This window comes from Lasiosphaeria miniovina (assembly GCF_030549165.1).
Source record: "Lasiosphaeria miniovina strain SMH2392-1A chromosome Unknown B0T26scaffold_5, whole genome shotgun sequence".
NCBI classification, from domain to species: Eukaryota; Fungi; Ascomycota; class Sordariomycetes; order Sordariales; family Lasiosphaeriaceae; genus Lasiosphaeria; species Lasiosphaeria miniovina.
Genome location: NW_026848224.1, coordinates 1052039 through 1065844, shown reverse-complemented (window position 1 = coordinate 1065844; position 13806 = coordinate 1052039). Strand labels below are relative to the sequence as shown.

Below are 13806 nucleotides of genomic sequence, written 5' to 3'. Positions count from 1 at the left end.
GTTAACGCGTTGGCGGGAGTGGCTTGGGCGGTGGGGTAAAACGTCGGAGCGTTGGCAGTGGCTCTGTAGTCGGCTGTGGCGGCGGGGGGCGCTTGAGGGGCGGTGGAGTAGTACGGCGCGGCGCGGGCTCTGTAGTTGTAATTCGCGCTCCTCCGGACGGGGATCGTGGTCGCCCCGGTCCCGGTCGCGGGCCAGGCGGCCGGAGTGCTGCTCGCCGCGGGATTGGGATTTGACGAGGTGGCAGCGCTGAGCCCGTGCCGGTCATATGCCTGGCGCCGTGATGGATCGGCGAGGACCTCGTAGGCTTCTGAGCACTCCTTGAACCTGTCTTCGGCCTGCGAATCGGTGTTTTTGTCGGGGTGCCATTTCAGGGCGGCTTTCCTGGGGGTTTGTCAGTCGCGTCGCTGACAGGGAATGATTGTACGTGTGTGGCATTATCTTGGCGGCGGTTGTTACCTGTATGATTGCTTGACGTCTTCGTGTGTGGCGGTGTGGTGGATGCCCAGCCGGTCGTAGAGAACCTTGTCGACGGGCATTGTGGTCACTTGTGTTGTTGGCGGGTGATTAGCTAGCTACGAGTCGAATGCAGATGGTTTGGACCGTTTGGGTGGGGTAGAGTGCGAAATGCGAGATGCGAGGTGCGAAAAGAAACTCGGAAATAATCAGCCTAGTCTAGCGGAAACATTGGAGTTGCCACCATCGAGCCACAGGCTTGTTCTCCCCACCGCCGGCTGGCGGTGGTGGCGACGCGTCGTTTGCACTGACGTCATTTTCGTTTCTCGAGGCTCGAGCGCGAAGCAACCGTTAGTCAGTGAACGATACAGCCGAGTCTGGTGGTTGTCAAATTTGGGCTCCCTGTTCGTAGAAAAGAGTTGAACAGGCCCAAAATAAGAAAACTCGAGGGCCAGGAAATTAGGCCTCAGAAATCCACTAAATTAAAAAGAACGAAATAGCAAATTTTAGCTAAACCGCAAACCTTTCAAGGAGCGGCAGCGAAACAATGTCGCCCGTACCTAGCACTTCTATCTGAATAGCTCAGGGCGGGCAAATACTCAAGACAAATAGCAACAGACCGCTCAATAAGGACGATACGCAGGGTAAGCGTGCACTCAATCGTGCAAGGGTCGCAGGGGCAGCGGCCCATCCCTGATCCCCGTGGCTTCTTCATCCGTTCTTAAATTGTTTCTACTCCTTGGCGGAACCACCGTTTGTTGATCTTCATGAAACAAGACCGCCCATAAGCTGTGACCAACTGAAGAAGACTAGAGGTCTGCTAGTTAACCCTGAAACAGCGTCCATCAAACCCGTCGCATACCATGGTCTATGTAACTCCGAACTGCCCGCCTCGATGGCCTTTGCTACCGACAGCTAAGTGAAGCTCGTGCCGCCCAAGATGCTTCATGTGTCATAAGGGCCACCCATGCGACGTCATCGGCACTCCAGGCCTCGTTTCACGTGCCGACCTCACGAGGATTTCAGGTTAAAAGGCCAACAAGCTTGGCATACATATATTACATTTGCCTCTCCTTTCTGGCCTTGCTCCAACAAGCTCATGCAAGAACTCAGCGTCGTGACCACCACCGCACTGAGCTGACCATACATAGTAACTTCCCACCGCTTTACATTTTCAGCAGTGAGTAATAAACAGCCATACAAGCCAACGGTTAATCGTCCTCGCCTTCTTAACTTGCCCACATGCCGTTGCCAGCATTCGATTGTCTCATATTCGTGTGGATGTCGAATTCTTACAGAGGTGGCGCCTTGCAGTTTCACTGGATGCATGCAATTGAGCTCCGACATACAAGGGGGTTTATGAGGGCACTATGCCCCGTTTGCCTTGACATCACACAAGACCAAATACCATTCGTCATCTATCCTAGATGGGCACCATCGGGTCTGGGCAATCCCTATAGTCACGATCCCCGCCAGCAACTAAACGCGATGCAGCAACAACCTGCTCCAACCCTCTAAATCTCGCTTCCAGCGCCCACACAACTGCAAACAAACGTCGAGTGGAATAGGCGCTCTCCAGCGGCCATCACGCAGCCCAGACTCGATCAAGGTCCAACCTGTCCGGCTCGTTGGTCTGGTCAAGTTGGCCTTTGGGATTCCGAAGCAAGAAAAATTTGGATACCCTCACCGTGGTTTTCGTGGGACTTGACAAATGAGGCTAGAAGCCACATACCGGGCCCAACGCGGTATTGGTGAGGCCATGAACCCGATATTTAATCCCACACCGGCGGAGGGGAGCCTTGATGAAGAAGAGAGCGGAAATCAAAGAGTTCTGGAGGGCAGAAAGAATGAAGCAAACTGCTGGTCGTAGCACGGAAGGCAGGCTTGGTGGAAGAAGAATATGAACGAACATAAGATATCTTACGCCAACGGCCTTCCGGTTATTAGTTTATCCCACGGCCTTTGGATAGACCTACGATAGAGGGTTGGGATGGTTATGATACGTGCTATTTTTCTTTAATTTAAGAATTCTGTTACATTTCTTTTAGCTTTTATTTACAGGTGAGAGAAGAGGGAGGAAGCTTGAAGGTCAAAACTTATGATCCTTCACACGCGAGGCGCACCGTGTTTCGGAAGATAAGATCAAATGGCTGAATGCTTTACGTGTTCAACAAGCGGAGGTTGTCGAGGCGGAAGTAGAACGATACCGCCTGTGGCTGTACCGATGAGAACAGCAGGCCCGGACAACAAGAGCGACAATGACGGTAAGACTTGACCTGATGGTGCAGCCGTGGACCCATTGTCGGTAGCAGTCCATCACCTCGGGTTCTGCACCCTTTTTAACTTTTCCTGTTCCCCAGTGGAACCACTGTTTCCAGACCGTGGTGAAACACCTCTTCCCACCACGCCGTAACGACACAACGTCACGAAACCGGCCACAGGTCTGCTGGTTGGCCCTGGAACATCATAGATTGACCTCATCACCAAACATGATGCCATCGCCAATGCATTATGCCATCGCCAATGCATTATGCCATCATAAACTGTCCACTAGATGGCATTTGATACTGACGGCGGCCTAGGCACGCTTCTCGTGCGCAGGGGAGGCTGCCTCCTCGTCCGTCCACTCATCACAAAGGCCATCCGTGTGAAGTCTATTCGCACCTGACGCCTCGTCTCATGGCTCGGCATCACGAGGACCGGGAGCTATGAGGCCGTCAAGCCAAGTATAAACATCCCACATCTCCTTCTTCTTTGGTGATCCTCTAATTCACTCGGCGCCATCTTTCTCTCCATCTCGGCAACACTCTAATTAATTCGACGTCTCGACAAAAAACACATCTCGATAAGCATCGCACCGGGCAACCCAGCACAATAAATTACGACTCCGTTTTACCATTTTCAACAATGAACCCTCAGCAATGGGAGGAGGAGTTCACACAAATGCAACGGGATCAGCGCAAACAGAGGGAAAATCTCGAGAAGAAAAATAAAAACAAGGCCGAAGGGAAAGGAGCCTCGTCCACCAGGGCCCAGTCCCAAGCCAGACGCCACAAGTTTCTACCTGTCAATAATCCGCGGAATCCCAGCGGAATCTCATCAAACCCGTCGCAGATCGCACACCAAGGGGCTCGAGGCGGCAGTACCGGAGGCGGCAGATCGATGCCCCCACCACCTAGGACCACTCACGGCTGAGGGGTGACTTAGGAAACGCGAGCGGAAGTCCGGATACTTCTAGGCGTCAGGGGAACAGCAGTGGAAAGCGGGGTGGAGAAAAAAAATGAGCGGAAAATCGCTTACACTGACGATCGTTCAGCCACCGATCTAATTATTCCACGGCCTTCGAGCACCATCCCATTGCTCCCCTGACGCCAGCGAGTGGTGGCAAGGCGGAGGCAGATGATGGTAATAATAACGGAAACAGATTTGAGGGCGGGACGAAAGGGAGAACGGGCTAGATTACTTATACATACCGGCTAGCGGAAAATTAAACGACGAGGTGCAGGCCGTTTTCCGAGTTCGCTGTGCTGTCTGGCTGGGTGGGTGGCATTTGGTTGCCTTAAGGGTGTTTCTGTTTCTACTAGTCGTCATGGTCGGATTGATAGGTCGCCGCTGGATATCTATCGATGCCTTGTCTATTGAAGAGGAGGTACGTGGGCATATGGAAAAAGGGGTGTCACGCTAGAAATAGCCCAAGGAAACTAAGAAACTGCATTCACTTAGGCTTTATTTACTTTTTGGATTTCTTTCGCTTAGCGGGGTGTGCTTCATTCGTTCTTTTTCCTAGCGGACCTGTAGAAGTTGTTCGTTGCTTTTCACCTTGGCTTGTTGACCCCCCTGGAATCTGTGTAGCCTAATTACGTAGGTGACCTTGACCATCCATCCTAGAATTCAAACTGATGAGTACTCTTTCCACTTCAGGCGGAGTTTCCACCACTTCACGATATCCACACCTTTGCACCTGGCTATATAGACCTTTTACTCAACCAAGCTCATCCCACAGTCTCACCCCAGTCCCAATGCAGCAGATTCCTCGTGATCATCGCCCTAGTCATAATCCAAGCAACAAGGAAAACCCAAGTCAAGAAACCAAGTCCCATCTACTCACACTTCCATCCCAAGCCCCGCCACCAACTCCTCTACCAACTCCCCCTCCTCCTGCTGATACACCCCAAACCTGCCCTCCCCCATGCCCTCCACAATCTCCCTAATCTCCCGCACCATCCCTTCAGCCTCCGCATGCCTACACCCCAACCCCCAAAGCGCACGCACAAGGACCCGGCGCGCGCTGAGCGCCTGCGGCGAGTCCTTCCCCAACCGGGGATGCGCGTCCATCCACTGCACGACAGGCCGCTCCGTGGCCTCGGCCTCGGCGAACTTGCGAATCTTGACGAGGTGGTCGGCGAGCATGTGCAGCGGCGACAGGTTTGTTTTATCACGGCGCGCGGCGGCCATGGCGCGGATGGTCGTCTCGGCGGCGTCCAGCCGGCCGAGCTCGGACTGGATCGATGCCATAGCTAGACATGTATCGTTCCAGCAGTCGAATTTATTATCGTCATCATCATCAGTGATGTTGACGTCGTTGTGTGAGAGCTTTGTTTCGAGGAGGCGGAGGAGCAGCTCGAGCTTTTCCGTGTCGGGCGCGCTGCTGGCGGCGTCGATGGGCAGCGCGGCGAGTTCGGCCGCGGAGAAGTTGCGCAGGAAGTTGCGGCTGGTGCAGAAGCTGAGGCTGTCCCAGAACTTGTTTACGGGGATGCCTTCTTCCCAGGCGAAGGACTGGGCTGCCGAGTCGTTGGCTACGTTGGCTGTTGAGTAGCGGACGGTGCTGGGTGCGGTCGCCATTCTCTTTTTGTGATTGCAGTGTGAATTCTTGGCTAGAGTTTGTGGGTTGGAGAATTTTGTTTCTTTAGTTTCTGTTGCGGCTTAGGCGTGGTGGTGAAAAGAGAATGTGAATGTCGTTGCCTAATTCGGTGTTGAGATGGACGGTGGCGTGCCAAGAAGAAAACAGCCCCTCTTTTTGTTCCCGTTGCTGTAGTATTCGAGTTATTACTCAGAAAGGAAGGTGGTGGTTAAACAGGATCAGATGAAAAGAGAGGCCAGCCAGAGTTTACCCGGTTGCTGTGCATGCGTCTTCCCGCTTTCCGCCCCTGAAGTAAACCACGGGACACACCCTATTCACAACAAGATCTGACACAATATTACAAATTGGTCTTACCATTCGCACCCTATGGAGTATACATCCGTGAATTGAAGAGAATACACTGGGTACCATTCAGTGCTTACATTGAAGAGGTGTTCAATTTGAGAAAGAAAAGGAGAAATATTTCATGAAAATTCATTTGATGATTCGCGGGATTGCCTGTCATTTGTATGTCGACCTTAACCTGAATAGCTTAATGTTAGTGATAGACACTCAGAAAAGTACCAACTCAGGCGTCGATTACGTCCATGACAACATATATTCTGGCACCATGGGAGTCGCCCGTGACCATTGGAGTCGCCCGTGGCCGAATCGAGAATGGCAGAGGAATGATTTTAGCATCGAAGAAAAAACTACTTCACAAGCAGCGGAACTAGGCGCGAGAATAACAACCGTCCTCATAAAACTCTACAATGTATTCGGTGCGATATATAGCCACATGCAAAAGAGCAACCAAGACCCCACCCCACAAAAACGCCGCGCATGCTGGTAATTACCCCTAAAATAAATAACCCCAAGACACCTCAATACCTCGGTCCATGTAACACACATATTAGAGCCCCTCAAACACGCTCTCGACCACGTCTCCGAGCATCCTAAGCCCGTAGAACTTTGCCACGTTCCTGTAGACGCGCAGCTTCCTGAGGGCGTCGTCGCGCTTGACGCTCTCGACCCAGGGCCCGCTGCAGGTGCAGTGCTCCATGAACTCGTTGACGCGCAGGGCGCTGCACTTTGCGCACTTGAGGTCCTGCGTGGCCCACTCGACGACGAACGCCTCGACGCCCGCGACGAGGCGCTCCTCGATCTCGTTGCGGTCGTACTCGGCCTCGCAGTACAGGCAGCGCCAGCGGCCGCCGGGGTTGGCCGCCCCGTCGCCCGCCGCGTCCGGCAGCAGGTCTTCGTCGCGGCAGAGGTCAATGTCGCGCGCCATGGTGCAGTTGTCGCAGCTCAGCTGCGTGATCTTGAGGCTCTCGGACGGGTTCTGGAACGCCCCGTCCTTGCTGAACTCGCGCACGTCGAACATGGCGAGGAGCTCCTTGCGGAGGAGGCGCGCCTCGAGCGAAATGTTCTTGTCGAGGCTGAGGACCTGCATCAAGGCCTTGACAAGCTCGAGCACAGGGTCACCCGACGTCCTGCCACCAGACTTTTTGGTTTCCGCAGTGATAAACTTGGAGTTTGATGACAGATGAGCGAGGTGCGAGCCCGGAAGTTCCGGGAACGTGTAGTCGCCGGCCAGCTCGGGATGCAGCAGCTCGCGCTTCTGAGTGTTGACGAGGGCGCCTATCTCCTTCTTCAGCGGTTTCTCAAAGACTTTGCCCAGGATAATCTGGCCCGTCTCGCCCTCTCCAAGTGCAGCGTTGCCAGTTCGTACTGGAAGCTGCGTGAGCCGCGGGGTGGCGGTAGGATCACTCCCTGTTGCCGGTCGCTTGATGCTGTGCATGAGTTGGATGAACTCCACCACCCAGTCTGTAAATATCGGCTGCAGCCGCACGGGCAAAAACGTGCCAATCTGCCAGTGCATGATCATTTGCAGGTCCTGCTCGTCCTCCTCGGTGACCTCTTGGCACGCCTTGCCGCCGTAGTTGAACTCGTCATACCAAACGAGGTAATCCCAATACTCCTTAATCTCGAGGTCGATGAAGTGGAACAGCGGCTTGCCTTTGATGCTCTTGAGAATGTACTGCGAATATGCAAAGGCATTGCCGACTTCGGATTTTGTGGTCTGCAGCAGGAGGCGGTTGGCGCTGGCAAAGATGACCTGCGATCCGACGCGACGGAAATCCGCCATGAGCTGCTGGAGGGCCTTTCGGCTCATCATCTGCACATAGTAGTGCAGGGCTCGGTCGTACAAGCACGAGGCCGGCGATTCAACCCAGCGGACAAGGTGCTGGACCATGACGTCGGCCATGGTCGAGCCCTTGCAAGCCTCGGTCCACCACGACTTGACCATCTCTCTGAGCACCTGAACTGCAGCGTTGGCAAATGCATTGTCGGCGAACAGAGTGTCCTCGCCGTCTGCCGTGCCCTGAGCATCGGCTGCGGGGTTGAACGAGATACTGTCTGAACCTTCAAGCTCGTTGATGAGCGACGAGGTGAGAATCGTGTTGATGGCGAGGTTTCGAATTTCAATGTCGACGCAAACAGATGCGTATGTCCCGGGATTATTGACAGATGGCATCTGAACCTGGTCAAGAGGCCCAACCACGTCGTCATTCTCGTAACCCGCATGGTCTGGGCGTGGGCTGGGCGACCACCAGAGGACGACATTGTTCGCCTGCAATCGGCGTGCATAGGCAACATCGATCAAAAACCGGGGATCATCCCGCTCCAAGTTGCACAACGGAACATCGCCGTACTTTGCCAGGGCGATCAAGTGCGTAATCCACGTGCCGAGACTGAGGTAGTGGTTCACCAAACGCCGCGCGACAACGCTCTGCCACCCCAAAGGAGGCAGAGAGCTGTCGGCTTGGTCGTATCGGAGGGGCATGACGGGGAACTCTCCCAAAACGGGAATGTCGTGGACAAGGAGGTTGCGTTGCGAAGACTGAATTACCATCAACGTGGGGCCAGACTCTTCCTTCTTCATCTTCTTCACAATGTCTCCAACCTCGAGGAATGCCTTCCGCCGTGTGGTGACCTGTGTGGTCTTGAAGTTGAGCTTTTCTTGGTATGGGAAGCAGTCTTTCCAGGTGGGGTCAGCCGATTCATCGCTGCTCCTCCGCGCGAAAAGGTCAGAGTATAGTTTAGTGATGTTTGGCAAGTCTTGGCCCCCGTCCTTGTTCTTCTGCTGGATGATGACATGCGCTTGATCACCCGACGTCGAAAACAGGCCAAAGATTTGGCGATCACCTGCACTGATGTGTGAAAGGTAGATGTAAGACATGCGGGTGCCTTCAAGGTAGCCTATGTGCTTGGCTGGCCTCTTCAGACCGGACAAGTCGAAGCCTTGGTCGAGACCTTTGCCAAGCACGCCCGCTTGGGTCTCGTCGATGGTGCAAAGATTGCCAAGCTGGAGAACGGCCCGAAGGTTGAGTGGGAGTTCCCTCTCGTAAACGCCCTCCACGCTTGGGTGATTGAAGAGCAAGGAAAACTTCTCAGCCTCGGCAAAGTAGATTTCCTCGGGAACACTAAGCTTGAAGAGGTGCACAGACGAGTGGCCGTTGGGGAGCGTGTGGTTAACCTGCTCTACATGGCAGCCATCGACCTCGATATCAGGAAGCTCCTTGCTCTTGAGGTTGAGAAAGACTTGCCGGGGAACGTTGATCTTCACGGTGTGGATCTTCGCGTCGATGAGAACATGGGCAACGACAATTCCAGGGCTCTCCGAAGGCCTAAGCTGGAGTAGTTGCCAGGTGTTTCTGAAGGTGACCTCGGCCTGGTTCCGGAAGGTCTGTTGGATATTGCTCTGGACGTTCCCACGTCTCTCGCCAAAGAGATGGCGCCGGCGTGCGCGAGCTTGCTTTTGGAGTTTCCACTTCAACTTCTGATACTCCAGAAAGGCGGCGTAGTCATCGCTGGGAGATGGCATTATTTTGGGAAGTGCAGCGAACGGGTCTTGGTTCTCGGATGGAGCTGCCTCGGGGGACTTCCGCTTCTGTGCAGCTGGCGTCTTCTGTGAGGCGGAGATGGCCGAACTGATGGTCCTTGGCTTGAGAAGGTCACCAAAATCCTCCATGTCGCCAACACGGGCGCCGGTGCTTATGTTGGTAATGTCCCCCAACGGCCCCTTGATTGTCGGCCCAAAGAGATCAGTGAGCTTCTTCTGCTTCATCTTGTCGTCCTTGATATTGATCCGGCGCTGCAACCAGTCCGGATGAGGTACCCGCGGGACCGGATTGCGGACTTTCTGCAGGGCTGCAGGAATGGTGATGAGCTTCTGGATCACAGACCCCAAACGCTCTCGATAGTAGTCCCAGTCCAGTAGCGCTCGTGGATCCGTGTCGGCTGGCTCCTCCTTCAGCCATTTTTTGAGGTACATGCGTTTGGTGACTTCGTCGGCGGAAAAGATGGCGACAGGGATGGCACGCTCCGTGACGGGCGCGTTCTTTGGCCTTGCACAGATAATGAACTTGCAGTTCAAACCCTTGTCCTTGACCATCTGCTCGCCGAGGAAATCCGCGAGACGCTTAGCTGTCGTGATAGACGTTGACTTTTGCGTGCCGTATTCCTCCAGGGCCTTGGACATGCTGCGGTTTTCGGAGATGAGCTCCATGAGCTCCTCGTCAGCAAGCGTCAGCCCCTTGTTATCGAGAACGTCCAGCCACCTATTGGCAACGGTTGCCACGGCAGTGTAGCACTCTGCCAAAGTTGTGCCCTCCAAAAAGAACTTGAAGATTTGCTGCTGAAATATCTTGATCAACTTGAGCTCGCCTCGTCGTTTTACTTCGAAACCTTTTAGTTCCGCCAGACTGCCGTCGTCGTTGAACACAGCATATCTCTTCTTCAAGTTCTTGTCCTCTTCTTTCGAGGTCGGCAAGACCATGGCCTTGTAGGGTCCGTCAACCTCAAAGAAAATGGAGTTGTCGCTGTGTGTTTCGTATTTGAACGTCTTGGGGTCCACAAGGGTCTGGTATTGGTCGTTGGTGAACTTGGCATGGACAAGATGGTTCAACATCACGCAAGGATACGAGATGGTCATCTTCTTGCCGTTCTTCAGCTTGAACGCAAAATTCTCGGGGAAAGTGGCAGGCAACATGCACCAGATACCATCCGTATCCAGCTCGAGTGGGCGCCCCAAGCGTTCTACCAACTGTCTGGCCAGTTGGATAATGGTCGCACCTGTCAGACAGGTAACACCGGCCATCTCCATCGAGTACCATCTTGACCCCTTGCGCATGACGTAGCCGTAAAAGGAGTTCAAGATAACCTTGTGGGCCAACTGTAGGGAGTCAAAGAGCACAATCATCTTCTTTGCGGCCTCGACTTCGGTGGCAGAGGCGCCAGATCCTTTTAGCGCCTCGGTCTTCCCCTTCCAGACTTTGGCCTTGCCCTTGTAATCGTAGCGACGATCACGGAAGTCGCGAACAGTGTCGATATAAAATGGATTTTCACGCTGGCATATGATAGCCTCTCGGACAATCGTGGTCGAGTCGTGAATCTTGTGGTAGACCTTCTGCGAATAGAGCTGCAGTCTCTTTCGAATGAGAGCTGCCTGCTCGTCCGCGCCCAGCTCCTGGAATGAGCGTATGGGGCTGTTGGCGTATTTTCCAGGAAACCGCTCGTTTTCCAGCGCGTGCCTGATCATATTGTACTCGTCTCGCTTGGCAGGTAGGTACTCGCCTCTCCAGGCCCATGGCATTCTCCTGTCACAAGTTTTCCCTGGACGGTTGAAGTCGCAAGCTGCGCAGTCTGACTCCGAGATCATAGAGTCTGGTTGCAGCCGGTTCGTCGTCATGATGTTGGGATACATGGAAGCAACATCAAGATGGTAGATCAGAGGGCGCTCGCTCCTGTTCGGCGTCTCCTTGAGATTTAGAAGCTTCGCCGCAATCTGCTCCTTGATCTCCTCGTAGTTGACGACATCATCCATGGACTTTTTCTCCTCGACTGTGATGCTAAAGATCAAAGCCGCGTCCAGGTCGCGGAGTAGCTCGTCAATGGCTCCGGGGTCGACAGCAAAATTTACTGGAATGTCAGCACGGAAGACACCAGCCTCGATACTCTCCACGTGGCCACCGACGTACGTCTCCGAATCCAGCAAATGGCCATCCCAGAACGACTCCTTCGGGGAAACATGCTTGTTTGGTAACACAATTCCTTTCTGATATGCTTGGACCATCAAAAGCATTTCGCAAAGGGTTCCCGTGCCCTTCCTCAATGTGTCATCCGGGCCCAAAGGCAAGATAGTGCACAAGGAGAAGATGAAGGGATGCACGTATTTCATATACAGGTAGTAAGTTGCCACGGCATCGGAGACCGAGTATTCTGCCAGAGTCTGTGGTCGTTCGGCGGCATATGGCGTCATGAGCTCGGGATCGAGTTCGTCGGGGTCATATCCAAGCTTTGCGACAGTGACGGCCTTCAGGCCTCGACTACCCTGAGGCAGATAACTGTCACGGTTGACCCAGTGAAAGCAGTCCATATGGACGCTGTAGTTGCACTTGAACTGATCTTCGGTGTCCCTCTTCCAGCCAATTTCGTGGTACATGTCGATTCCGTTCACACTAGCACGGGTTTCGACAAATGGCCAATCGAAAAAGTCGCCGTTGTAGGTAGCGATGACAGTCGGCCGCGCCTCTTTGATGTGCAGGAAAAAGCGCTCCAGAACGGCCTTTTCGTCTGGCTCGTTGAAGATCATGAAGGGCCCCGGGTACTCTGGTCGGGGGGTATAATCGAAGTCGGAAATGTCTTCCGAGACAATCTCGCGATTGGTGATGAGAAACCCCTGGCCGTCGATCATATAGGATATCATCATGACCCGATCGATGGCCGCGTCTGGGAACTTCAGGGGAAGCTTTGTTGTCTCAATATCGTAGGCCATAACGACAGGGTCTGCCGGCGCCAGGCGCTCCTCGTTGCAAATGACAGTCGTGACCCCGTTCTTGGCCTCGACGAAGTACCATTTTCCAACACGAATGTCTGTAGGATGTCAGCCCGCTGATCCTTATATCTCCCAGTTTTGGGCATACAATCCCACTTACCTAAATCTATCATTACTCTAACGTGGTACGGGACGTCGTACTCCCGGATATCAACAATGAAATCGCTTGCCTCGGCGAAAGTGGCATTTTGTCGCTCGTCAATTCGTGAATCGTTATCAAAAAGATCAAAATCAGTGTTCGCACTGCACTGATCGTTAGAACTTCGGTCCAGTCCCCACACCAACATGCACCATATCGTGGAGGGGGTGGGCTTACGTCGCGACCTCGGCATAAGTGTCCATGGCATCCATGCCCTTCTTGTTCTTCTCTGCTATCGGCATAATATCCCTCCTGGCAGCCAGCAGGTCGTTAACGTTGTAGAACCTCAGCTCGAGGAACGTGCGCCGGTAGCCCAGCAAGTGGTTGGGCATCTTGAGGTCCTCCCTCTCGACGCGCTTGATGCCCTTGACGACGCCGCCGCCCGGCACGCGCTTGCACCACTCCTCGACCTCACCCTCGCGGCCTTTGCGGCAGGCAATGACAAAGTACGGCTCGTACTCGATCGTGGCCTTGAATGTCGACCCGTCCTCCTCGATGAAGTAGCAGTCGAGCGCCGACCTGCCGGCGCCCCCGGGCACCCGCGGGTCGTCCATCGACGTCGGCTGCACGTTGACAAGCCAGCCCTCGCGCTTTCGGCCGGCGTCGTAGCGCGCAAAGCCCATGTTCTCGTCGATCTGGTGCGCAAGCGCTGTCCGCTCCCATCTCTCGTCCATGGACGTCGCCTCTCCCCGGGCGCTGGTGGTCGCGGCAAACGTCCGTTGGCTGGGCCCATGGTAGGCAGATTTGCCGCCGCGGCGAAAGCCCTGCTTGGGCTGCCGGAGGGAAGTATTGGGCATCGTGGTGTGTCGTGGGGGATACGGTCAATGGGAAGGTGTCGAAGGAGGGCTCTCGATTTTTTTTCCCTTCGCGGGCCCCTTTTACGCGCCGGATTGTTGCGCCAAGCTGTCGTAAAAGGAACGGGTGTCGCAAACGAGGCTCGAATATCGCATGCCTCGTCGAAATCCAGACATTGAAAAGCAATGCGAATGTACAGGGAGTCTGCCCTGGGGGCGATTGTAGGGAATTGGTGTGCCGGAATGGAGTGGATGTCGAGTTGCTTATGTCTTCTGGGGTCCGCCAGAAATCCATTAAACTGGGTGCGGCAACGAGACGCGCCGACCGCGACTTCCCCTGCGAGACGCGACAGGCGAATCAACAGCAGCGGGGTCCAACAGGGCAAATTTGTTGACGATGGTTTAACCCTAACCCTTCACGCTAACCCTTCCGCCCCGCCACGGTGTGCAAGCAAGGGTTGAGCTCTAAACTGCCCGAAAGAGAAGCTTTGGAGGTTCTCAGCAACGACAACATTGCTATCAGCCACCACTCTGAGCCAAGGGTAAGCACTGCATCCGCATCCATCGCTCTCACACTTCACCAAGAATAGTGCGCATCTATCAAGATAATAGCCAATAACTAATGCCACAGCTGTCACAGCCAGGAAGCCGCCGCCCGTTATCGCCATCGAAAATCTTG

The 13806-nt window shown here is 54.2% G+C and overlaps 3 protein-coding genes across 3 annotated transcripts; all 3 read right to left on the bottom strand.

The window, feature by feature from the left end:
- Positions 1-221: 221 nt before the first annotated feature.
- B0T26DRAFT_626103 (DnaJ domain-containing protein) lies at positions 222-518 on the bottom strand (the record flags this gene model as incomplete). Its single annotated transcript, XM_060436179.1, has 2 exons — positions 222-381; positions 457-518. Coding segments are annotated over 2 exons (222 nt in total), but the record flags the coding sequence as incomplete, so codon positions are not given.
- A 3681-nt stretch (positions 519-4199) lies between these two features.
- B0T26DRAFT_714911 (uncharacterized protein) lies at positions 4200-5614 on the bottom strand. Its single transcript, XM_060442221.1, has one exon. The coding sequence runs from the start codon at positions 5293-5295 to the stop codon at positions 4558-4560; it is 738 nt and encodes a 245-aa protein (XP_060293990.1). The 5' UTR covers positions 5296-5614; the 3' UTR covers positions 4200-4557.
- A 592-nt stretch (positions 5615-6206) lies between these two features.
- B0T26DRAFT_648553 (uncharacterized protein) lies at positions 6207-13130 on the bottom strand (the record flags this gene model as incomplete). The annotated part of the gene is made up of 3 exons (XM_060438008.1): positions 6207-12232; positions 12295-12437; positions 12511-13130. The coding sequence occupies 3 exons, from the start codon at positions 13128-13130 to the stop codon at positions 6207-6209; spliced, it is 6789 nt and encodes a 2262-aa protein (XP_060293989.1).
- Between the last annotated feature and the right edge of the window lie 676 nt (positions 13131-13806).

Coding starts and splice junctions, on each gene's coding strand:
- B0T26DRAFT_714911 (XM_060442221.1), bottom strand. CDS start 5,295: ATGGCGACCGCACCCAGCACCGTCCGCTACTCAACAGCCAACGTAGCC.